The sequence below is a fragment of the Rhipicephalus microplus genome, chromosome 10, assembly GCF_043290135.1.
Source record: "Rhipicephalus microplus isolate Deutch F79 chromosome 10, USDA_Rmic, whole genome shotgun sequence".
NCBI classification, from domain to species: domain Eukaryota; kingdom Metazoa; phylum Arthropoda; class Arachnida; order Ixodida; family Ixodidae; genus Rhipicephalus; species Rhipicephalus microplus.
Genome location: NC_134709.1, coordinates 42,354,677 through 42,381,027, shown reverse-complemented (window position 1 = coordinate 42,381,027; position 26,351 = coordinate 42,354,677). Strand labels below are relative to the sequence as shown.

The 26,351-nt window shown below is 47.6% G+C and overlaps 1 protein-coding gene across 3 annotated transcripts in view; it reads right to left on the bottom strand.

The window, feature by feature from the left end:
- The window catches only part of LOC119181339 (dihydropyrimidinase-related protein 2), an 87,743-nt gene that overhangs the window by 17,436 nt on the left and 43,956 nt on the right, over positions 1-26,351 (bottom strand). For all 3 annotated transcript variants that reach the window (XM_037432554.2, XM_037432556.2, XM_037432555.2), the window contains 4 exons: positions 7,056-7,150; positions 5,743-5,816; positions 4,703-4,816; positions 1,940-2,101 (listed from right to left, as the gene is read on the bottom strand). In XM_037432554.2, coding sequence (XP_037288451.2) covers positions 1,940-2,101; positions 4,703-4,816; positions 5,743-5,816; positions 7,056-7,150 — 445 coding nt within the window. The remainder of the gene's footprint in view (positions 1-1,939; positions 2,102-4,702; positions 4,817-5,742; positions 5,817-7,055; positions 7,151-26,351) is intronic.

Here is a 26,351-nt window from a genome sequence, read left to right as displayed (position 1 = left end):
TAGTACTCTAAATCGTCAAGCACTTATTCTGAACACACATAACCAGACAACTACTGCCGAACATTGACGCATTTAGTTTATAATAATAATGTTTGGGGATTAACGTCCTAAACTCACGATAATGTTATGTGGAACCTTGTTATGGATGCCTCCGGCAATTTCGATCGCCTGGCGTTCTCTAACGCGCATCTACATCTAAATACACAGGCCCCAAGCATTTCAACTCCATTGAAATGCGGCTGCCACAGCCGGGATTCGATCCCGTGACCCTTGGGTCTGCGGTGAAGCAACACAACCGCCAGACCACCGCGGCGATGCTCCTTTATAGTTGTGCTCGTTATATGCAAAATGTTATGCACAAGAAAGACGCCTTTTTCTTTTTTAGCTGCTCTAAACTGCGTGTTACGCATTCATTGTTGTGCAAATACACTGTGCTAATTTTTCGCGGTAAAACTAGAAAGTCATCATCGATGACTGTTTTATTTTTTTTACGTTCGGCAGAGGGTAGGCTTCTCCCTTGAACAGGAAAGCATTGAGGGTGAACGCGCCCACCGCATGCTAGAGTGCTCCGGGGCGAAAGTACTCGTTTGGCTCAACATTTGTGATGTACTGACCGAAATGCCATTCGTAACAAGATGCGAAGGAAGAGCAGATTATAGGGCAAATAGGTACAAATGTTGACCAGCCCGCACGCACTCTGTCATCTCTATCTCTTCATTTAAAGGAATCACTTCCTGAATTTCGCGGAGTCAGTTACAAAATATTGTACTCACAATGGGTAGAAAGAAAAGTGCATCGATCACAGAAGAAATTGAAAGGAAGACGTTTTGGATCGCCTGAAGGAAAACTTATTCGCATTAATTTTTCTACGTAGTACGATGAAACTGTCCTGGAAGGCTGCTCTTCATCAGAATCTCTACTTAAAAGTGATTACAACTTCAACAGTTGCGTTTACATAAAATGATGACAATGTCACTATTATAACAGCGATAATTACCATTTCCGATGGAGGCGGAAATGTTGTAGGTCCGTGTGCTCAGATTTGGGTGCACGTTAAAGAACCCCAGGTGGTCTAAATTTCCGGAGCCCTCCACTACGGCGTCTCTCATAATCATAGAGTGGTTTTGGGACGTTAAACCCCACATATCAATCAATCAATAATTACCATTTACCCTGACAAGTGTTTCACAGCTATCCGCTGCATGGCATACGGGAACCTCGCTTGTCGACGGCTCTGTTTCGACGCGTTAATAACTATCATCGTGGCCGCTTATCATAATCAACGCCGTCGTCATCACTTATATCATCACTGTAATTGTCATCATTATAATAATCGTGTATGGGGCCTCTGCTTGCTCACGCCTCCGCTTTAAGACGTTCATCATCACCGTTCTGTGTCGCCGTCACCAACGAGTTTATCCTGATGTTCAACATGTCCAACGCATCGTCATCAGTCTCATCATCATCATTCAGGGCACACTTGCTCGCGCGCAGCCCTGACTTACATGTGTTAATTATCATCATTGTCATCGTTTAACAACATCAGTATCGTCGATGATCAGCGTTAGCGGTAATTTAGTAAACACGAGCCAGCATTAACCAACAGTTAGCCAGTGCTAGCTAACATTAGCTGGCACTTCTGAGTATGTGAGCATAGCATATTAGCTAGCTAAGGAAAACCTGTACTCGAGGCAAGTTGAACATATTATTGAGGTTATCGCCGCCATCATCGTGGGGTTCATCAGAGCCACTTGTGGAAAGTGGGGTGGAACAGACCTACCAGGACATTGTCTTGAATATTGTATTGCTTCGCATGTTACGTACCCACCGTGAATGCTTGCGCGAGAAAGAGCCTAGGGCGGCCTCCGATTGCCGTTACACAAGAATACCAAGAGCGAACAACACACTTCGATTCTCTCGGGCATCTCGGAGGCCTCACCTTTGTCCTTGACGAGCGTCTCGAGCTCTTCCTTTGTCTTCGGGTCGAAAGAGGTGACGGCCAGCTGAAGGCCGTAGTCGCAGCACACCTTCTCGTCGGCCCAGCTTTTCCACTTCTCGAAGGCCTCCAGCGGAGAGCATGTGGTGTCCAGAACGCAGTCAACTGGTAGAGGAAACGAGCGTAAAAATTACCTCGATTCCTGCCGCTCGCAACTTTCTCATGCATACACTCTGGTGGGTCCCAGAGATACAACTTTTCAATTTTCTGGAAGAAGAATATGGGTAGTGAGAGTCTTGTTGAAACAAAAATAGAACTGTCCCTTATCGGGTGACACACAAAACAATATAATATCAAGCGCTTGACGAATTGTCGTGTGGCGAGAGTGTCACAGAACGAGCGCTAAACAAGAGCGCGCCGCCAAATCCTTGCGACAACGGGCGGCAGAAACGCCGCGAGGTAAAAAGAAAAAAAAAAGAAAGCAAACATCCAGGGCTCCCGGGCGCGCGCTCTCCCCGCAGAAGCACGGCTTCGCAGACGATCCTCCTCACCCCACATCGGCGGCCCAGCAAGACCGCGATTTTTCTAGAACGAAGGAGGCGGGGTCAGACCGAGTGAATCATCCTCGGGAGAGGGCAGTCGAACCGTCTCGTGCCTCTCCCCAGCCTTCGCTGCGTATCGCGCCGACGAAATGACGAGAAACATCTGGAAAGTCGCGCGCAAGGTATTTAACCGAGCAGCCGAGACGAGAAATCAGGAGGAGACGGAAGTTAACGCCAGAGCGCGTAGGGATTCCGCCGTGGAGTCGGCGAAGGTTCTGCCCGTAGTGACAGAACAGGAGGAGACGGAAGTGAGCGCCAGAGTGCGTAGAGAGTCCGCCGTGTAGTCGGCGAAGTTTTTGGTCCGTAGGGACGGCTCGAGCTACAGGCAAGAGCGTGGGTTTACCGCTATCGAGCGAAGACGCGGGCACCAGCTGCGTGTGTGAAGCCGACGGATTTCCGGCGAAGAAGTTTGAAGCTTGGAGAGTGGCCATTTGAGGACGCGGGGTTTCTTGGAAGAGAAACTTCGAGAACTACGGAACGACAACAACGCTGGACTTTGAGTGAGTGATTCTCGGAAGAGTATCATTCAGACTTTTGTTCCAAGGACTTTGGACTGAATAGGTTATCTATCTCTTTAGTCCTTAAGTGTCTGGTTGTTCAATGCATGCGACTGCATTGTAGTGCGTATTGTTGTCTGTGTCCGTTGTTTTGAGTGTGGCTGATTGTACTGTGTAGTACGTTGTCTGATTGGTGACGTATTGTATGTAACTATTGTGGAGTGTGCATTCTTGTGTATTGTTTTCGATCTGCCATTTTTGAGAATATAATATTTGTTTTGTTTATCAACTCTCGACTCTGTCTTGTTCTTTGGGCCACAGCCGGCGTCCGCTGGCGCACCAATAAGGACCACTTCTAAATTGTCCACGCTTTCGTGGTGCGGTTCGGGGGGCCGATACTTCGGCTCTTGGAATTAGCCCGGCGATCGCCTCCCTAATAAACGGGACAGGTGTGACAGAGAGAACATGCTTGTGCAATGGACATACACTCGCTAAGGTAAAACATTGGCCCGGTATCTGCATGTTTCACTACAAATGTCGTCGAAAGGCGATAGTCTTGCATATGGAGAGAGTGAACAAAACGTTTATTTGATGTTCTGCGTGAGAAAATCGGCGAGTTGTATTCTGGAGGTGCTGCGTTAGGGAGGCGCTGCGATAGACATATAGTTAGAGATCCGTGCAGCGAACGCGAACGAATGCACGAAGGCACGTTTGATACGAGCGCTGTGTGCGCCCGTCTTGGAGGCGATAAGGTGTAGAACGCAAAGCGACGGGCAGGTGCCACTACCGTGTCGTCTTAGAAAAGCGTTGGAAATGCCTTTTTGAGATCGCGTTGAATTGTCAGCGCAGCGTGATAAACGCTACGCTCCTTAGAATTACCGTTGTATGCCTTTTGTAGTGTGAAGACACACATACAAACCATTCACGTGTTGTTATGGTGCCTCAGATAAGCGCAATAATTGCTTTTTAATTGGCTATCGCACATTTATGAACGCTGAAACTTGAGCAATATTGGTGGGCGCTGCGGAAGGGGTTGACCATTTTGGGATGGCCTTTAGTGCCGTTTGGAATATCGTTGCGGTGGACAAACAGACAAATGTACAGACAGAAAGACCAAAGTTTTTGCGTCGAAGTACCCCAAGAAAGACTATTGTCTTTAAAAATAGCAACGAATAAGGCATTGACGTTTCGGGCCCGTAAGGGTTCCTTGATCTCAAGAGACAAGGAACACATACGGGACCCGAAACGTTAATGGCTTGTTCGTTCCTATTTTTTACCATGGCGAGGTATGTTTATTGCACAAAGACAACAGTCTAGAAGCTCACTTACGGGTACTCATTTTTGGAAGCGTTCAGCAAGTGTATAACGACATAGGAGTAGTTGGAACTACCTAGGATTTTCCATCCGGTGGGAGCTCGTCTTCTATGCGAGTTAAAAGTGTGGCAGTTTGGGCTAGTTGGTATGTCATGACGATAGTTATAGCGCGAGAACAAAACGACGACACAGAGACTCTTCTTGTTTCTTTGTCGTCGTTCTGTTCTCGCGCTATAACTATCGTTCTATGCAAGGCCTGTACTGAATATATTGCTGAAATAAACAGCTTACGTAGATATGTGTGTCGCAACTAAACGCCGATGAATGTGACACAACAAGTCCAGTCAACTCACTGATCATGGTGGTTCCTCCGGAGACGGCAGCTCGGGTGCCTGTGTAGAAGTCGTCGGCCGACTTGACGCCGCTGGGCAGGGGAAGCTGAAAGTGAGTGGCAGTGTCGATTCCACCTGCGGGACGAGAAGGCTTTCAATGTTGTTTTCAGAATACCGAGACCTCGCTACCTCGCGTATGACTGAAGGTAGCAGCAAGAACCGCGGAAGTTTTAGAGGCGAAGCACCTCTAGGCCGAAGCTTGTCCAGTGTACTTTGGGCGACAGCTTTAAGGCGAGACTTGCCCGGTGTACTTTGTCAAAGCTACATTGCATGCAGCAAAGATCGGGTAACGTACGGTAATGTGAGACACAAGCAAAGGTTCAACTATAGAATAATGTCAGTCGTAATAGTGGCAGACCAATATAAAACGCCTACAAGCACGAACTCATACTAGTCGGCGACTTCAACGAGGACGTTATGGACCTTATGACCTATAGCGTTGTCGTCGACTTTTAACGTCATTTCATGTCACTTCAATTTACATTATAAGGGGCAACAGCGAAATAACGCATGGTTACTCACCCATACGATACCCAGAGCTTCGACCACTCGTCACGATTAATTTCGCGGAGATGCGTTTTTTTTTTATTTTTTTCATAACACACTATCAAATTGCCACCCCGCTATACCTTCTCCTAGTAGGTCCTACGTTACGATGATGGTCACAAAGAAAACTGGATTCGCACATGCATAGTTAAACTCATGAATGTGATGCAAAGGAAAATTCAGCTGGAGAAGGATGACAGGTTATGTCGCAACATACAACGAGAACTTCTGTCGTAAACCTTGTGTATACTCTTTCGGGGTCAACCGTTTTGTCGTGACAGTACTAAACATATGTTAATGAGGAGTAGGTTAGGCTTATGTAAAAAAATACGTGTAATACGAAAGAATTCGCATAGTGTAATGTTTTCAGAAAGCGTGTCTTATCAGTCTGAAATAATGCTTTTTTTTTATTCTTTCCTGATGGTCGTCTTTAAACTATATGTCAACTGTCCTACCTGGTATGACCAGTTGTCCTTTGGCTTCGATGGTCCTGGTACCCCCCGGTATGATGAGGTCCTTGCCAACTTGCCTGGAAAGAGCAACGTAGAACGACGCATCCCGTCGTCATGCACGCACGAATACGTTTTGAACAGAAAACAGCGTATAATAAATCACTACGAAAGCATTTGACCTGTTCCCTTTGCTGCGGGGTGCCCACATCCTCGCATATCTCCACACAGTTACGGGTCAGTGTAGATTTTCTATAGCACACAATGCCAAGCCAAACGTAATCCGCCGACTTTATGGGAAGTCTCACGGTATTGCCATTTTACTGCTTTATCGTTAGCGTAATTTGTTAACTAAGCAGGCACTAAGCATAAAGTGTAGCGACAGTGATTCGAGGTTAGAAACTACGGAAATTCTTTAAACCCATAAGGTGCATGTCACAACATCTCGAGCGCGACGGGAAATGAAAAAAAAAATTGAGGAAAATGCATACCGTTTTTTCGAAATTAGTACCAGCCACTGCGGTGATCGTGTGGTTAGAGCGTCTACCTTTAATGGAGCAGGTACGTGAACTCAACGCTCGGTGCCGCTGGGTACCCGGCGTATTTTCGAACAGGCGAGTACTCTAAAACGTGGGAGTACTCTAAAAGATGGTCTCTCGTCTATGCTTTCCTGTATATTTCACTCGGCCTTGTACGGAGCGTTACAAATTTTACGTAACGTTTGACATGACACTGAAGGTCCTTGCTGGCGGAGTTCATCGCATACCATGTAATTGTGTCGGTGGCGTCATTAAAAGGACACTAAAGAGCAAAACAATTTTTCGTCCCGAAACAAATTTCATCTTTTCGCAAGCACCATGCTTACTGCCTTACTTTTACGACGCTTGATAAACGAGAAAATGTGCGAAAAGAAAATGCGGGTGGCGACGCCTCCTTGAGTATCCCCCACCTAACACCGTGACGTCATAGATTTTGAAGGCCTCTGCTGGGTCCTACGTAGCTTCTAGTAGATAAAAAAAAATTAGGTACATTGTCATATGTAGGTGCCATAAATTCAGCATACGAAGTTTCAGAAAATTTCATCGAGCCAGTATCACGAACGTACAAAACGTACATTTTGAAAATTTTTGACGTCACGCGCGGAGATTTCGGCGCGAAATTTAAAAGGTAAACTTCAACCTCGATTTTCTCTGCTAATAATGAAGAGTTCTCAAAAGGTAGTTTGTCAACCTAAACGAAGAGATTGTTTTTATTTAGTGCCCCTTTAAACGTATTGTACTATACATAGTTCACAGGGGCATTAGTCCGTCGGTACTCACTTTATGATGCCATCTTCGATGTAGACGTCTCCATCGACGATCATGTCATCGTTGACCACCTTGCCGCCCTTTATCACCACCCGGGTCTGGGCGCTCTGCGATAAAGAAAACACTGGCGCATTACACCGTGACCTCGCCAGACCGTGTGATTCGCAACAGCCGTCACTTCGCAGTTCTAACCATAACCTACATTCCTCGCATCGAACACCGCGCACTTTCATTGCGCGATATTCTTATTTGCATGTACCCTTTGTTGCAGGTACCCTCTGCAACAGCAACCTTGACACTATAAGGTAAATTGTTCATCACGGACAAGACAGGTGCGTGTGTGCATGCAAATAGCGCAGTCTTGTTTCAGAAAGTAGGCTCTATAATTTATTCCAGGTAACTGGTGTCGACGTAATCGTCAAACCTTAGCTGTTAAGTAACACTCCTAATGTGGTCCCGGTTAAATGCTGGCTATATACAGGAAACCCTATGAAAAGTGTCACTTTCTCTGGCTATATCCTATAGCAGAACCTTATTGGGAGTGTTGTTACTAACGTCACGAAATGACAAAATTTCATAAGATCGCAGCATTGACACACATTGTTTGTTTCTGTTAAAACCTTCAGGAGACCGCTGCCTTCTCCACGTCGGAGTGAAACGGGCTAGTTTCATTATCACATAACTTAACGAATCAAATAAAATCGCAGTGCACAATAAGTGTTGCATATAACTGTAGTGTCACGTAGTTAATAAGACCAAATTAATTAAACCGGGCGATAGAACACCCTTTCTGTCAGCGAGATATTGGGCGTGCAACTCGAAGGTTGAGGTTTCGGCTATGGTATCGGTGAAAACCATCTCTGATTACAGTTCGTGCCTTGATGCGGCGACAGGGCAGTAAAAAACGCACGCAATCTCCTGCCCACACCGTACCCTCATCTCGCGCGATGGCATAACGTACGTAACAGCTGATTCTCTGGCGGCGCCTTGCCTTTGTTCTTTCCGCCTTTTACGATGTTGGTCACTGCAGTCATCTAGCAGCAACCGCATAAAAAAAGGTAGTGCGTTGAACCTGCTCCATATATAACTCGCACTTATAAAGAAAGCAAGCCGGCATTCCCCGAACACTCGACGTCGTACACTTGCGTACACTTAGAAATGTAACACCGTGCCCGTTGTTTCGGATAACTAACCCCCCGTATTCAGAAGCCCTCCTTGACTTGAACTTGACTTGAAACCGTCTTCAATGCAGCGCGCGTTTGAAATGCGTTTGTGCTGCCATGGCACCGCCTAAAGACAGCGCGTTCGAAACGCGTTAGTACTGCATTCAAGTCGTTGGCAAGTCAAGTTCAAGTCGAGCAGCGTTCCTGAATACGCGGTTAAGAGGCAGCAGTAAAGAAGGCTGCTTGCTATGAACGAGCGTCGCACTGCATGATAGTGCTGCAGGGCTGTTAAAAAAAAAGCAGTGGCACACAGAGCGTCCAGCCGCCGACATTTGTCTCCATTATTAACAATCAACGCAAACGCGAGTCTGGCCAACCTAGCCTGCCCATTGCGCGGCCATGGGACGTGACCGACGCAGCACGCTCCTTGTTGCCAGCGTCCGCCCGGCTGCCGCCGGTGAGAGCAGGGCGCGAGCTAGGCAGCCGGCCATGCGAGACGTGCGTTCGTCAGAGGTCGCCTCCGCCGCGCTGTACGTCGCGAGAACAATGAACTGCGTCCCGCGCGCCTTTGTGTATAGTTGAGTTGTAGTTTTTCTTTCGTTCTACTCGTGCCTCGACGACACGCTTGTTGCGAACGGCAGCGCGTTGCACAGGGGGCGGAGGCACGTTGTTGTGCAGAAAGGATGCAGTGTTTACGAGGTACAATGCCGGAACGCGAGCTCGTTATGTCCGGTTAATTATGTGACGGCAAGGCGCGAGACGCCCGGTTGCGAAGGTCTAGTCTCTAACGTCACAGTGTAAAGTATAACTGGACTGACGCCTTATACAAGTCAAGTATCGTGCATGCATTTTACCTTTCCAAGTTCCTGCGTCACGTTATATAAACTAACTGGACAGACACTTCTTATTCCAACACTGTTGCTTCTTAAAACCTTTGCCGTGTAAGGGCTTAACACCGAAATTGTTTTAAGCAAGCCTCTGTGTCCCAAGCTCCCGATCGCTAGCGAGGAAAGTCCAGTGTACTGGTGAAGCACGCAACGGTATAGACTATTTTACCTAGGACATGTGGGTTCCGCCATCTTGGGTTGTTAAGTCGATGTTTTCTGGTGTACTGTATATCATTACGTGAACTAATATATGGCCTTGAAACATCGTACGCACCAGCCCAACCGCTTTCATGCATATGCGTCCACCGTAACACTGTTCGTGTAGTTAAATATGCAAAAGGCAAAGGTTAACAGACCGATATGGCGGCACACAAACGCATCAGTAGAATAGTATATACGTTGTCGTTTGACTTTGGAATGAACACGGAGGTTGTGTATATATTTCGCCGCATTCTTATAATAAGTGCCGAAGCTGATTTTTATTTTATTTATTTTTTGTTTTATGCTCGAACGTGCGCGCACACACACATATCTTTCTCTCACTCACAAACACAGGCACAAACACACACACGTGTCTTTCCGTAGATCCCGAGGGTTCTTGCATGACGGTAAATCAAACATACAAAACAGGGCGAAAGACCGGTGCATTCAGTTGTCTTACAGCCCAGAGTGACGTAGATTGATTGGGGCACGCCAACCGGCATATGGTGAGAAACGAAGTCTGATGAACCAGATGCCGGGCGCGGGCCACGCATGTGCTGCCATCTTCAATGCGGGTTACTTCCATTCTCGCGCAGCTTGTGCCTTGAACCAACTCGACACAATGCAACGCTTTCCTGCGGGCGCATCATCGAGCTCGCTGCTTGTTCGAGATGATTCGAGCGCCCTCGCGGGTTGGCGGCGTCACGGCACGTGACTGTCACGTGATACTGTTACGTGAAAAGATATACCCACTCATCGCAAGCGAGTTGCGATTTGATTTCACTTCGGGGAGGTGGTTCAACTCGGCTTTACGTCAACTATAGGCACAGCAGTGTGGAAGCCAGGGCTTCACGGACTCGACAGCTCGAAGGCGATTAATCGACAACTCGAAGTGCGTGGTACCTGCAAACATGCAACGATTTTTTTTTTCTAGTCGTGGGTTGTCGCGCTGCTGAGCTCGAGTGCGCGGGTTCGATTTCCTGCCATGACGGTCCCATGTCTACGGGGATGAAGTGCAAGTGAAAACATGACAGGATGTAACAATGGGCTTGCTGGTGGTGATGCATCGTGTCAGCGCATTGTTCAGTCTTCTTCGTGTCTTTTTCGTGCGCCACAGGTTTTTCAAGAAATAAGAATGCCGGAGTGCTTGAAACGTGTGCCTTGAAGAACCTGAATAGTCGAAATTTTCGGCGCCAGGCTCCAACACGGCGCCCCTCAAAATCATGTAGCAGGTTTGGGCGAGCTTCTTCGTGTGTGTTGCTAGCGCTACGCCCCAACAGTTCGGCCTGATAACCATATCGTCGTTTTAAGACGTAAGAGCCCTACAATTATAATTATTATTTCTTCAGACGCTTCGCGTTAGGAATCATGTCGAGAGATCGACTGCTCCGGTGGCGAGATAACAGTTATATACGGATGGAAAGCTGGGTGCACTTGTGTCCCTCGATGAGATCCCCCGCTTCGATGATTTCCTCAGCAGCGACTAGACCGAGGACGCCCCAGGACTGCGGTACACAGTAAGGAAGAGCCATAGTAGGCAGTCGGGGAGAAGGGGGGGGGGGGGAGGTTGCTGCGCTTTGATGTCGCGGCCGAGTGCATCAGCCAACAAAGGCGCGCGAATGAAGAGCCTCGCCGCTCTCAAGGCGCTGTGTACAACAAGAGAGGCCCTTATCGCGACAACTATATAGACCGAGCACGGTCGATAAATAAAAGTGCGCAGCTAGAGATGGTTACCGCCCAGGGAAGACCTTCGTGCTGTGTGCGCGCCGCAGTGCCCGAGTGGCCGGGAACACCGCTTCCAGCCGTCGAGCGTAGCGCGCGTGGAGCTCGTTTTGAGAGATACGTCTCGATTTATGACTGCCATCTTACCAATATCACTGGCAAGAGTGGTATATGTAATCGTGTGCACGTTGCTTCTTTGCTTAATCATAACCTATAGGGGTCGACGTGACTGTAGATAGGACAGTGCAATGTTTCGGCGGGACACAAGGGAAACACACAGCTCCAACCGTCAAGATCAACTGTGGGCCATCCAGCAAGCCCACGAGGCGGCGAGAAGACATGGTCTCCGGTCCTCCTCGGGGGAGGCCTAGGACCAGGCCACGAATTTGCCGGAATTTGCAGTAAAGTTTTTACCCCCACCACCATCCAGCTATAGTTATGATACCAAAGCGTCCAGTCTTCGACCTTAGCTGTGGACGACGTGAAAGGAACTTGAAAGGCGAGCTAACAAACCTGCAAAAGCGCTATAATTTTTTTCTTGTTGACGTCAGTGGAACCACCATGTCGCAGTACCAACATGGTGACACGCGAGGTTTGAGACGTCATTATGTTTATGCTATAACTTATCAGTACACTACATGCAAATTCTTTCGCTATTGGTGCCAGATGACCAATAGCATACGGTTTCAGCCGCGTCGATATCATTTTGAAGCAAGTTAACCGCAGCGTGGTTACGATGTAGTGTCCTCGTCCTAGCCGCCATGTTGGAGTACCAATGCATACGGAGCTGCGTCCATGACACCTCGCACAAGCTCAATGGAACGAAAAATAACAGGCGCGATGATGAGAAGCAGGAAAGTAGAATCTATCTATCTATCTATCTATCTATCTATCTATCTATCTATCTATCTATCTATCTATCTATCTATCTATCTATCTATCTATCTATCTATCTATCTATCTATCTATCTATCTATCTATCTTCCCTCCGTTCTGTTAATTTGACTCCCGCAGCCGCACTTCAATAGAACCGAACCAGTACCTGGCTTCTTACTACATACTGCGTGCGTGACACCACGCGCCAACTATCAGAGCAACGCGCAGTGGCGGGCGTGGTGTTGATGGGCAAGAAAACAGATCTCTCTCTCCCCCACTACGTTGCTTCCGTAGCCGCACTTGGATAGAAGCCTACCAGTAGCTGGATTCCTAGTAGGTTGCCTTTTCACGCCCATTACACGGTTGACAGCGCACGCGTTTCATGCGTCGCTTGACGCGTCAACCGTGGAATCCACGCGAATGCTCTTAGCTCGCGAACGACAATAGTCTGCACACGTTGGCACGCCTATCGCGTACGCGTGTAGGGGTAAAATGCACCGTATGGGGCAGCATGTTGCTGTGGTTTAGAATGGAGCAAGGAAGTGTATACTTAATTGCTTGTTTTAGATGCGGAGCATCTTATACTCGCGCCTTGTAGTGCGCCGTCCGCGCCGTCCGCGCCGCTTCTCGAACATTCGACAGCTGACGCGCGCGCATGCGCCGTCGCGCCGTCGCCCACTCTTCCACCATCTGTGCATCCCTTCCTCCTCTACACACCGCGCGCGCTTCACTCCTCCACCATCTGTGCACCCTTCCTCCTCTACACACCGCGTTCGACATCTACAATTCTCCTGATTCTCCAGTGGACGCGCATGTGGCGTCGCGCTTCGAGAACATTCAACAGCTGACAGTGCATGCGCCGTCGTGCTGTATATATACTCAAGGTCGGCGCTCGCTCGCTCAGTTGCCGCTCGTCGGTTGGTTTGTACGGCGCGTCGACGTCCAAGGTCGCGGTGAAATGAATTCCAACGAATCCACAAACACAATGATCGACGTCCCTTCGACCAGCGCCGCCCTTTCGCATACGTGTGTACGTGTTCACTCATTTAACACCCCCTCCTACAACCACGTTAACCAATTTAGCCATCGACCCAAGTAAGTCGCAATTTAACACCCCATTTCACAACCACGTTAACCAATTTAGCCATCGACCCAAGTAAGTCGCACTTTAACACCCCGTTAACCAATTATATGGTCCGCATCCTCCTCAGTGTTCCCCCGAGGGAAGCTGCGGGCAATTTTTTTTCTTTGTTAGACACAATATTAAACAGATTAACAAACAACCGTGCCAAAAAAAGTATAGGGAACCGTACCAGCGACCTTCGTATAACGCGTCCGATGCTCTATACCCACTGAGCTACCACGGCGGCTACACCTCCCCATCAACTCTGTTCGGTATACATGTGAATTAAACGTGGGAGCGTCAGTAGGTACCCCCATGTAGTCATGCCGGCGAGTGTGAAACACTTTTTTTCTGCTTGTTTTTGCGTCACGCTCTAGCACGTGATCTCATTACGGGCTGGCAGCTGACTAATAATCCCTCGTATTACTATACCTGACGGCATCAAGTCTACCAGACCCTCGTTATGAATGAAGGAAAGTTAAGGGCCATATGTAGTTGATTTAGGTAGCACTAAGATATGAAATAGTCTGCCGAGTTATATTAGCATTTTTTACCCTAATAATAATATCTGGGATTTTACGTCCCAAAACCGTCATATGATTATGAGAGACGCCGTATATAGTGGCGGGCTCCGGATATTTCGACCATCTGGGGTTCTTTAACGCGCAGTTACATCGCTCAGTGCAGGCATATATCTACCTTTTCGCCTATATCGAAATGCGACCAACACGGCCGGGATTCAACCTGCGACCTTTAGATCAGCAGCCCAGTACCCGAGCTACATTTCCACTAAGGCAGACTTTTTTTTAGCTTTCTTCACTGCCCAGTTAAGTAAAAAATTTATCTATATGAAATGTATGTCCCGTTGTTTCATCGCGGGTAACGAGTTTCTGTGAAGAGGGAGTGGAGCCCCTCCTCCTCTTACTACGACGTGAAACGCCACGTCAGTGGAAGTGACGTCAGTGGAACCACCATAGAGACTCTATAAGACTCTAGAGACTCTACCAGAGACCATAGAGTCTAGAGACCATAGAGACTCTAGAGACTCTACCATAGAGACTCTATGTCTATACACGATGTGATCAAGCGATTGTCCATAGGAGTTCACGGAAACACGCATAAACTGCTACACAACAGAACGAAATATCTGCACGTTTAGAATTAAGTGTTCAACGATTTAGAGCGCTTGGCACTCTGCAACGGGACAGCGGAAAGCCATTATAAGTCCAGTGACGCCGCACGCCCGCTACGTCGGTTGTGTGTTAAGAAGTAGTGGGTTACGATTTAGAGTTCAAGGTTCTCTACTATGGGAGAGCTTAAGGCCCTCCCGTGGGATGTCCCTAAAACTTCCAAGGACAAGTGAATGTCACCCATAAATGTGTTTAGAAAAAGTGGTTAACGATTTAGAGTACTGGGGGGGGGGGGGTTGAAAAAGGGGGTAACGGTTTAGAGCACAGGGTACTCTACTATGGGAGAGCGTAAAGCCGTCCCCAGAATACGCTGCCGACTATAATTGCGTGTAATACTTGCGGAAGCCACCCCATAAGTGCGTAGAAACAAAGCAGCGACTGATCAAAGTTCGCGCATGCACCATCCCATAGGTCCTCCGCTCTTGCACTAGTTTCGCTTCAGGTTTCGTCAATATATGCACAACTAGAAACATTACCAGGCGCAGCGACAATTGTTACTCACAAAATTCTTTAGGTGTGCCTAACATCTTTTAAACTAAGATCACTAAAAGCAAACTTTGGAGCAAGTATCTTTTAAATGTGGCAACAAAGAAATGAGCAACTACAACATAATTCCATCCAACCCAGCTCACGATAAACGCCGCCGCCGCACGTTTCAGCTTCGCCGGTCTGTATTGAGTGGTTAGGAGGTGATTTCCTTTCCCTTCATTTAAGTTTTTGCCGCCTGTAAATACGCAGTGGCATTTCGCATCGGCATAGTTCAACCACGCTCATATAGGGAAAGTTAGAAGTGAGGCGGTAAATCAATTTCGAAGGATGGGTAATTGGAGAACTCTATCGCAGTTCACTGGGCAATGACCATTTTTTTTAATAAAAAGCGACTTCGCGTTATAATAACAGGACCTGAGCGCAAGCATTACGTCACCCATTGCTTAATTCATTATTTTTTTGTATTTTCGCCACACTCTATCGACAAAATTAACGAAAACCCACAAAGCGTGCTCTCTTGGAACACAACGTAGTTCATTTTTACCTTTAAAACGATCATTTAAGCCGTAGTAGCTGTACGCTGTCTAAATCCGTGACGTCAAAACGCGCTGGTGCGTGATAATCGAATATGGTGTCGCCCAAGCGTGTTTTCCTTCGGTGTGTTTTCTCGCGGACCAAGCGTCTCATCGCGGCAAGAGCGATGCTGTTCACATTGTGAAGGTTTTAGTTGCTATTAAGACTGAAAAAAAAAAAGAGAGAAACTCTCTTCAGTGTCCCACTAAGTAAACAGCGCTGCCACCTGTCTGTTTTACGACGCGTCCCAATGCACTCTTCCAACTAAGCTACGCGCTCGCTTCATGTCCTTTATAACCAAGTTAATGCACATTGAATGGTCTGGAGTGGGGCGTATTTCTTTAATTTCCATTTCCACGTCATACTGTATATGCGGGGCTCGTTACGTTTTTTTTGTTTTTTTTTTTCTTCTTTTTCGACACCCTGGATTTCTGGTACATCTGAGAGCACAACGGCACGCCATAATCATTACGCGTTGTCAGAGATTCAAAAAGAAAGCAATAAATAAGGCGTTCTTCCTTAAGTATGTATCCTATAGCTCGTATATATTCCTCAAAACGAGGGAAGATGTTTTCTAGACGGACTGTAGTCCACGTGCGCATGTGCGCTTCGAGTTTCCTACAATAGTCACTCGAGGAAGCCGTGGCGCTGCGGTCGTTCGGCAACCATGGAGTGTTGGTACGCGCATCCATTCCGACGGCGTTACATAACGGAGACACGGCCTCCGTCCAAATAGGCGCACGACGTCATTCGCACAAATCGAAAATAAAAGAGCAGCAACATCGTATGTAGTACAGCTGACAGGGCAATAATATATAGTACAACCATGCATAGAGTTTCCTAATATACACTAGAGGGAACTCTGGCGCTAGTGTCTATTGGAGCTGCAACGCACGGTGCTTCAGCGAGCATGGGAATTATGGGTAGCACACACATTTTTGTCTAACTTTCGTACTTCTGGCCTGCTTCTGGGCTCCGTGTGTGTTCGTGTGGCTTGGAGCTGTTTTTTTTTTTTTTCACGAAAAACAAATTAGCAAATTTTCAGCGTTTGCGCTTCACCACCTTATTCTTTTAGGCCTACCATTTCGAATTGGGTCGGAAAGTTCAAAAGGGTTCGTTTTTTTTTCTTCAAAACAAAACCGTAATCAGCAACAAACGAAGCCGCAAGTACGATTCGCCGCCCGCAAGTATAATGCTATAGGCAAATCTATGTAATACACGTAATTCCCCTAATCACTGAATGATCGCAGCGCCAGACGGTCCCCTCTGGTTAATTTTAGGAAACTCTATGCATCCACGCACCGACACAGCATGCGAGCGCGCGCATAGAGTTTCCCACAATACTTACTAGAGGGAACTCTGGCGCTAGTGTCTATGGGAGTTGCAACACACAGCGCTTCAGCGAGCTTGGGAATGATTGATGGGTAGTACACACATTTGTCTAATTTTCGTACTTCTGGCCTGCTTCTGGCTCCGTGTGTGTTCGTGTGGCTTGGAGCTGTTTTTTCACGAAAACATAAATTAGCAAATGTTCACCGTTTGCGCTTCACAACCTTATTCTTTTAAGCTTACTATTTCGAAACGAGTCCCTAAGTTCAAAAGGGTTTTTTTCTTTCAAAACAAAACTGAAACACAGCAATAAACGAAGCCGCAAGTGCGATTCGCCGCCCTCAAGTACGAAGACTAGGCAAATGTGTGTACTACCCATCATTCCGGATCATTCCCATGGTCGCTGAACGATCGCAGTTCCAGAGTGCCCTCTAGTTAATTTTGCGAAACTCTATGAGCGCGCGTACAGTAGGCGCGTGCGCCAGAGGGCGCCACGGTTGCTCGCCGGGCTGACTGCCATGTTTGGCCTTGGGGCAATTTCACGCCACTTGGTCGCCGTGTGAAACGAACGCGTGCGCCCCCCGTTCGCCCAAGTTCTTCCGGTCCCACCGCTCTTAGCGAGCCGTCGCTGATGGTACCACACACAGACGTCGCTGTTGTGACTGCTGCGGTGTGCTCAGATTTTGGTGCACGTTAAAGAACCCCAGGTGGTCAAAATTTCCGGAGCCCTTCACTACGGCGTCTCTCATAATCATATGGTGGTTTTGGGACGTTAAACCCCACAAATCAATCAATGTGACTGCTGCGGCGGCGGTTGTTGAAACAGTAGTGACGGCGCACCTGTACTCTGCGAGCGTTGTCAATGCAGACGTCACGCGGCTAATCGTGTGGTGGCTGTCCTGATAATCCGTTTTAAAAAACATACAAAGCGTGTGACTACGGCGCAGTGGATAGCGTGCTCGGCACCTGTTGTCGCGGGCCGAGAGTTCGTGGGTTTGACTCTTGTTGACGGAGCTTTCTTTTACTTCTCATCATGTGTAATGTTTTCGACGTTATTTCCGTGACGGAAATACGTCACTCAAGTCACCCGACAAAAAAAAACTTTTCTGTTAAAAACTGACAAAGTCTTTTAAGCGTTCGCCTACAAGACGACTCCAAGGCGAAAGCTTCTTTCTCTTCTCAGTCAATATTGATTCCCCCCCCCCACACCCCTTGGAGAGCTTTCTGCAGCTAAAGTAAATTTCAACTGGCTCCGAGATCGGAGACATTCAAAGGTGTCTCCAGTTTATCAGGTTGTGCATTGCCTCTGTGATAGGCGCACCTTTAACCAATCGACAATAGCATTCGATGTTGCCGTCATGTGACGTCACGACGACGTCACAAATTTTGGCGATCTGTGAAGTCAACACGCTATGAGGTTTCTTTAGATCACTCTTGTTGACGCTGCCCACGCAGACGACCACTTTTAGATGACGCATCTAAGGCTTTCGCCTTAGCATACTGTTACTCAGTAGTGGCAAAGTCGGGGCAACCTGATCAAAGGCAGTACCATGCTCACTGCACGTGGACGTCACATAGCATAGCGCGCGTGTGCTGCTTAATGTGCTGTGTCTATCTCTCTTCCCTCTCTCCTCTCTATCTTTCATCTCCCCCATCCCCCTCCCACGCGTAGGCTAGCAAACCGGCTGCCTATATATAGACTGGTTAACCTCCCTGCCGTTCTTTTCATCCTATTTTCCTTCCTTTCTTCCTTCACATAGCATACTAACTATAATTGATCGAGATCTTGGCAATGTGTGTTAGCAATATAGCCGGCCAGCGGTGGCAACGGCTGGAATAGATAGCCTGATCAAAAACCTTCAAATTCACAGACACGGGTGTTCCGTAGTAGGCGCCACACGACTCGCAGTCTTTACGGGCCTTGTTTAGAAATAGCGAAGCCCCAGTGCGAAATAACTGGCGTATAGCATAATAAAAGTGGAAAACCACAAACATGGCCATGCATTGTAGATGTCGAATGGCTGAAGCCGTGAAAAGATTTTTTTAGAAAAAAAAAGAACAGCAGGGCTAGTGAGAGATAACAGCTGGCCGTGTCTGCTCAAAGCTCGCATTGTATACACCTGGCTGTTTTTTACAGTGTGGCATCGTAGATGTCACATTCTTAAAGTAGTGTGGCGGCACTGTCAAGCTACACGGAAAAACAGTACAGCCCGCAGCAGGATGCCCGTTTTTTCTATAATCGATCTGACGAGACGGCGAGCGAATTTACCGGAGAGGCCGAATTATCTATCGGACAACTTGACGACAACGGAATGCCAAATGTAATGGATACGGAAAACTGCCAGGCAAGCTTCCGTCGACAGCTGTATACCTGGAATACCCGCATTTTACGTGTGCGCATTCTGATGTACGCTATTTCTTTTTTTTTTTTTTGCTGTTCGTGCGTACGTGCGTGCGTACGTGCAACGATGAGCTGAAATGTGTGGAATGAGAGGGCAGAGCGATCACTCTTGACGTCACAGAGACGCTTGTCACTGTTCGGTCGTGATCATGCAACTCTCTCGAACGCACCCGTCGTTTCGTAGCGACCCATTGTTCTGTACAGTTTTCCAAAGGCTTCGTGTCTGGCGCTATGGATACCGTTGCACAGCCCACAATGCATACCACATCCGCCTAACATCCCGTGCAGCACTTGCGCGCGTGCCTCGGTAGCGCTGTTCCGGCTGTCCTCCCGAGCATGCATGCCACTTTACCCCCCCCCCCTCTCTCTCTCTCTCTCTCTGTCTATCTATCTATCTATCTATCTATCTATCTATCTATCTATCTATCTATCTATCTAATCTATCTATCTATCTCTTCATTATTCGTTTTGTCGAAAATAACTAACGTCATTATTCGTTCTGTCAAGAATACCTAACTGTCACCGCCTGTCAACTCAATCTCTCCCCCCTTTTGGTGGTGCTTCTTCACGAGAACTTGTCAGAGAAGTTTACATTAACAAGCTCGTTACCCGTACAATTAATGCCGCACATACACACGACCCATCATACAGCCATATATATATATTTTTTTTTTCAGTTAGCGGTGCACTTCAAAGTGACTTCCTAAATGACAAGAACGATCATCTCGTGTAGTCTCCACGTGTGGGCGTACACGTGCCGCAAGCACGTTTCTATTACAGGCGGCCCAAAACGTGGAGGGCAACCGCTAAGCGATCACATCGCGTGTTTGCAACTTTTTTTTTTCTCGTGATGGTCGACGCATGAACGCCAGCGTGAGATCCGTGCGCATGCGCTCTCGGAGCCGCAGAGCTCTCGGGACGCTAAGTAGTACCAGGGTTTTGCCATAAGAACACGTATGATCATCAGGCAGGCCGTATATTTGGGGGACTCCGGGTGAATTTCGACTTTCCTTTGATACACGAGAAAGTCATGTGTAGCACTTTCTTTAGAGAGTCACGCTGTCTCTCTTTAGGAGAGTCAATGTGACGAACAGAGATGTCACCGTGCCCCTCTAAATGGAGTGCTACACATGTGTAGCGTTCTGTTCTGGAGGGCCACGCTGATGTGACTCTAACGTGTAAAGAAAGAAAGCTCTTAGAGTTTGGTTGTTCTTTCAACGTGCGCTTAAATGGTGTTGTTCGCATAGCGCCCTCATCGGAATGCATGCGGCCGCCGTGACCGGGGTGCGAACCCGCGCCCACGAGCTCACACAGGCGCGGCACCTTCAATGATAAGCTAAAATGAGCCCCCATTTTTTAAGGCTCTCGACCAGATTGCATACAGACAGCGCAGAAGATTGAATCGGTTTATGTTTTACCGACACACTAATGTTGTTGATTTCACCATCATGGATTTATTAATATAGCAGAAAATCGAGGTCCAAGTTTCATCTGCACGCGTTTTTTGGTCTTAAAGGAGGTCGAAATTTCCTCCAATAATTTGTACTCCATCTCGTTTGAGCGGAAAGTTTCAAGAGTCCTTCCTTTTGTACGTTCAGTATACCTGTCATCTTTTAAGGCGTGGTAACAGTCGGCGAACTTCGTGCCACACTCTCCCAGCCTTCAACGCTGCTAAGTTATATTTATCTGCTTCTTAACAAGGCCACGCACAGGGCAAAATTTGGCGCAACTGAAACTGGTGGAATTGGGCGCAATCTAATGAGAACAAGTCATCGCGTGGCCCACCAAAGCCAACAGTGTCGAAAGGCTTGCGGACCAGTGTGTCCTTAGCGCCTAACACGGCCCTTTTACGTTCTTAATTATACACCTGCCTCTTACAAGGGCTTCGTGTGCTAGATCTGACGAGCCCTGCATGTATACGGTCCATTCTCGGCACGGCCTACACGGCTATGTAAAACGGGACGGATACGTAGCTGGCGAGTACCACAGCACCTTCCCACCCAGGTTATAACGTCGAGGTGTATATAAAGACCTGAACGCGCACGCTTAAAGGGGCATACGCTGCTTTCTGGGAGCGCACCGACCCGGACAGAGATCTACGCGTGCATTAAGACCTGGCAGGCACGTTTAATCACACGCGATCTAACAGCAAGTAAAGGGGCAATGGACTATATACCCGGAACGACCACCTGGTCAGCCGTGATCGTTAACCACGCATCCTGCGTTAATAACGCTCTGCAAACTCGTTTCTGGGATCGTCATCTCGAGTATGCAGTCCATTTATGGGCGCTGTACGAAACTTCCCCACCACAAACAGCCTTTGGCGCTTTATAGTGGAGAGGGCAGCAAATAAAAGAAAAATCTTATCCTCCTCCGCTCCGATCGATTAAGGTGGAAGGGTTAATGCATACTACGAGCTTGCCTTTCTTTCTTTCTTTCTTTCTTTCTTTCTTTCTTTCTTTCTTTCTTTCTTTCTTTCTTTCTTTCTTTCTTTCTTTCTTTCTTTCTTTCTTTCTTTCTTTCTTTCTTCCTTCCTTTCTTTCTTTCTTTTTTTCTTTCTTTCTTTCTCATGTATTGATATAAGTACGACTCCTCCTTCCTTCCTTTCTTTCTTTCTTTCCCTCTTTCTTTTTCTCTTTCTTTCTTTCTCATGTATTTATAGTAACACGACACGTCGCTACTAATGATTGCAACCCAACGATCGAACGGTCTGGGTAAAAGCGAGGGACAAGGAGCATGCCTAATATGTCTATTAAGAGGTGCCCCGCATTTGAAACAAGACTCCTGCCACCCTTGCTTCGAGACCAAGTCTTGCTTCGAGCCAAGACTTGCTTCGATCCAAGTCCATGAACAGGGCTCTTTACGGTAGAGCGAGAGAGTTCGCATGTGTTTTCTGCGAAGAGTACATTGCTTGTAGCGAAGGAGGGAGGGGTGGGGATGTACGTTTTCAGCTGCCGCACTTTTTTTTTTTTTTTTTTTGCAGCGCCGTGGCATCTCGGGACGATCGCAAAACCTGCCAACCGGTCTGACCCCGGAAAAGACGGCGGGTCACGACGCGTATAGACCATCGTGTGGTGTTCGATAAGCGTTTGACTGTGTTGTTGTTGGCGTTGCTAACGGCGCTTGTTTGATTCAGAGGCTCTTCGCTTCGTGCAACCGTTACCACGGACAACACACCCCCTCCACACATGTCTTACCTCCAACACCCCCCACCTCCTGCCCTCTGGACGTGCCACGGGCGACCCCCATAGCAGTAGGTTAATGTGTAAAACGAGCGCCTCGGTCTTTTTCGACAGCGGTGTATTTTCAATAAGGATGATGACGCGTGGTCGATAATTAGACGATAGCCCCATCATTTCTCTCTTCTACCTATGGACCCCAATGTTACTAAAGAAGTGGTGCGAGCACGCCGTAATAAGAGGGTCCCTTTTTCCAACGAGGAAAGCTCAAGGTGGGGAAGGGGGGGGGGGGGGGGGTTAATTTTGTATATGCAGTTTGTCCGCAATGGGCTCTCGATTCAGTCGTCATTCATTTGTAAAGAACGTCTCCCTTAATGACACGTGTAACTTCGTTAGCTCCTCGGGAGCGTACGATATACCAAACCTGCTTGCAGTGCCGTTTTCTTGTCTTCTAAATCATTTGACCTTTTTTTTTATAAAGCCTGTGCCTATGTTCATTTTCTTGTGAAAAAAAAATCACAATTCCCCTTCGGGGCTTCGCGAATATACGAATTAGAAATAAAAAAAGTTGCGCCCAAAATAAAATTTCAATGCTGCTTCCGAGTGGCGAGTCAAGCAGCGGAGAAGCGATCAAGTAAATGCGATATACTATGACTCACAGTGTTCCACAAGTGGACAGATTAATTCCTGCGTCTAATCGAATACGCGACATTGCAACTCTGTCTGCACTTCGCCCGCGCTGAATTCGCATAATGTCAGGCGCCTTGATAACACAATAAGTGAAGGCCAGCGCAAATTATGAGTAACGACTGTGGGTAACAGACACGGAGATTTCACGATTTCACGAATAAAGAGAAAAGGTCAAGGTGATGTAGTCTGAAAGTTAACGCGCAAATGCTCGTCGAGCATGATCTATAGAGCCGCTTCAAAATGTTTGCGAAAAATGTCACGTCAAACAAAGCATATACAGCGACGACTATGAACACATAGGCCACACGCTTTCAAGGAGACTGTATATATGCCTAGGAAATGTGCCGAGCGTGTACAGCTGCATCGAAATGGCACATGTTTTTCAGCAACGAAGGCAGCAACGGAGGCCGTAAATCCAGAGACGATATTTAACAAGCTAAAACTACGCACTGGGTCCGCGAAAGGCTTCATTAGAAATTACTGCAGATCCATGAAGTGAATGCTGATAATGGAGCGAAGGTAGGTCGTAAGGTGCACAATGTCTACATCGAAGTCGCCGACAAGTATGAAGGACAGACAGATGGACGGACGCACGCATGAACGGACGGACGGACGGACCGACGGACAGACAGCCAGCCAGCCAGACAGACAGACAGACGCACGGACAGAGTATGGTCTATATTAAACCTATACGCGCAATTGAACGATCATGTACGGTATTTGTAACACCTATAGCATGTTTCGGTCCGGCTGGCAGCGACAACGACGGAGTCAACGGGCATCATGAGAGGATAAAGAGCTTTGCTTGTAAAAAAAAAAAAAAAAACGTAACCCTATAGTGCCATTTCCAGCTAAGCGTACCGGTGGGGAGAGAGCGTGAGAGTATAGTTACGCATTCGCAGCGGTTAGAGGCGGCGTTTCACAATCTGCGGAAACATGCGCTCGGCGCGCCGTATAGCGACCTTATTCAGAGCACTACATGCAGCCGGCGACAGCTACAACAATGATAAACAAATGATACCACGACAGAAGGGGAAGTTACCTCGTTCCACAAGAGCGAAATCAACCGCTGTCAAAATCTCTACAGGAGAAAAAAAAAAAAAACAGGAACAACACTATTCCACGCCGTGGAAACCTCCGAAAGCGAAGCTCTAATGATGATGATGACTGTGGACTTGAAGCACGTGACCGGAAGTCACAATCTGCATTATCTTGTTTTATTTTTCTGACAAAAAGCAGGATTATTATCACTTTGATATGTGGGGTTTAACGTCCGAAAATCACCGTATGATTATGAGAGACGCCGCATTGGAGGGCTCCGGAAATTTCGACCACCTGGGGTTCTTTAACGTGCACCCAAATCTGAGCACAAGGGCCTACAACATTTCCTCCTTCATCGGAAATGCAGCCGCCACAACCGGGGTTCGATCCCGCGACCTGCGGGTCAGCAGCCGAGTACCTTAGCCACTAGACCAACGCGGCGGGGCGCGTATTATGACTTTAAACATCCTCATCTTCTTCATATTAATTTATTTACTCCCCCTGATCACGTGATCTACGCGACTGCTACTACTACTGTAACGACGGCAGCGGAGCGGGGTTGTATAAAAAGAAAAGATTTGAAAGATAAGCGGCGACGCGTTCACGCATCGGGCCATTAAGGAGATCGATCTGCAGCCGCTGGTCATTGATAAGCTCGTTTAGACTTTACCTTCGCTGTTTGACTAAGATAAGAAAAAAACACAGCTGTAGCCTTCTTCTGCGTTGACTATATAGACTATCAAACGACGGCTGCTAGGACATAAACAACAACACAAAAAGACGAAGACAAAAAAATATCGGGTCCATCTCGAAACGGCATGGAGCCATGGAGCAACAAACACCGCAGGCTGGTCAAGAGTTTCCCTTGTGTAGACGTCGCGTCCCACGAGTCCATTACACAAAAAAAAACTGGCCATGCCGCAGGCGTCGTCTCATCGTTCGAGGACCGCAAGGAACCCCGAGGGTCGGCCGCGCGTACGGTATACTTATAATAAGGTCCGTCACATCTGTAGCGACCACGCCGCCGTGTATACGTGGACGGTCGCCAACACACTCGCTGCAGATGCATGGTGTCCTCGATACCACGATGCAGCTGGCGCCCACGGCTCCTGAATGGGACGCCCGAAGGTCATCGTGTATATGTAATTATGAAAGGTGGCACTTCAAGAAAACTTCGTTTATTCCGTCGACGTTTCGGTCAGAGATTAAGGTCAGGCTCTGACCGAAATGATTGATATGTGGGGTTTAACGTCCCAAAACCACCATATGATTATGAGATAGTGAAGGGCTCCGGAAATTTCGACCACCTGGGATTCTTTAACGTGCACTCAAATCTACTCTGACTGAAACGTCGACAAACACATATATATATACATATATATATATATATATATATATATATATATATATATATATATATATATATATATATATATATATATATATATATAATGTGTGTGTGTGGTGTGTGTGTGTGTGTGTGTGTTGCGCTAGTCAACTCGGTCCTGTGGGGGGGGGGGGGGGACGAAAACGTCATCACAACAAACTGTCAGCACTTGAGCGCTCCTTTCGCGTTGAGATCGTTTGTTTGATTTGTAGCCGTATGAATGAGTGGTTATGTAATAGAACATTGCCGGAGTGCTATTGACTATCCCATCTTCAATAGACCATTGAATATCGGCCTTTGTTTATGCATGAAACCTGTGCGAGTGGCACGCCTCTCGAAGACCCACAACAGTATAGCGTATAAAAGGCAACGTGATGCCGACCCTGACGTGGCTCTTCGCTCTGTCTGTCGGGGTCCACGTGGCTTTGTTTGGCCAAGCGCTCAGGCATGGCAGAAAACACCAAACGGACAGTATTACCCGAAGCTACGACACTCGCATAAGACAAGCGGTCAAGCATTGCAAACAAGGCCCCGCACATTGACGGTGTCGCGTCAAACGAAGGTGGCGCACACGTACAGGAAAACAAGATACCCCCGGTTTGTGAGATAGGCGTCTAATCTACGGGAAGCTGTTAGCGCGCAGTGGACCGCGTCATAACACGTATAGTCTCCGGCGTCCCGAGAAACCACCAGTAAGGGAGATCTAATGAAGAACGGCTGGACCGTATTGAGAGAACGATATAAGGTGTCGTTGAACCCTTGCTGGTATCGTAAAAGACACTGTTCCCAGAACATAGCACGTCCGTTCTGTACGCTTAGCGTCGAAAAAAAAAAACACACATTTAAACATCAAAGCGCCTCGCGGAGGTTAGCCCTTATTCATTCGGATGGTCAACGGGAGAGGGTGCGAGCGTCGCGTCCGCGCAGGGGCGCTAGTGTCCCCATACGCGTCGCGTGGAGACTTAAATGCCCCCCCGAGCGATTACCGCACTTGATAGCGAGTGTGCGCGTATTGTTAGGACCGGCGCCAGGTCTGACAGTGGATCGGCGTTCCTTT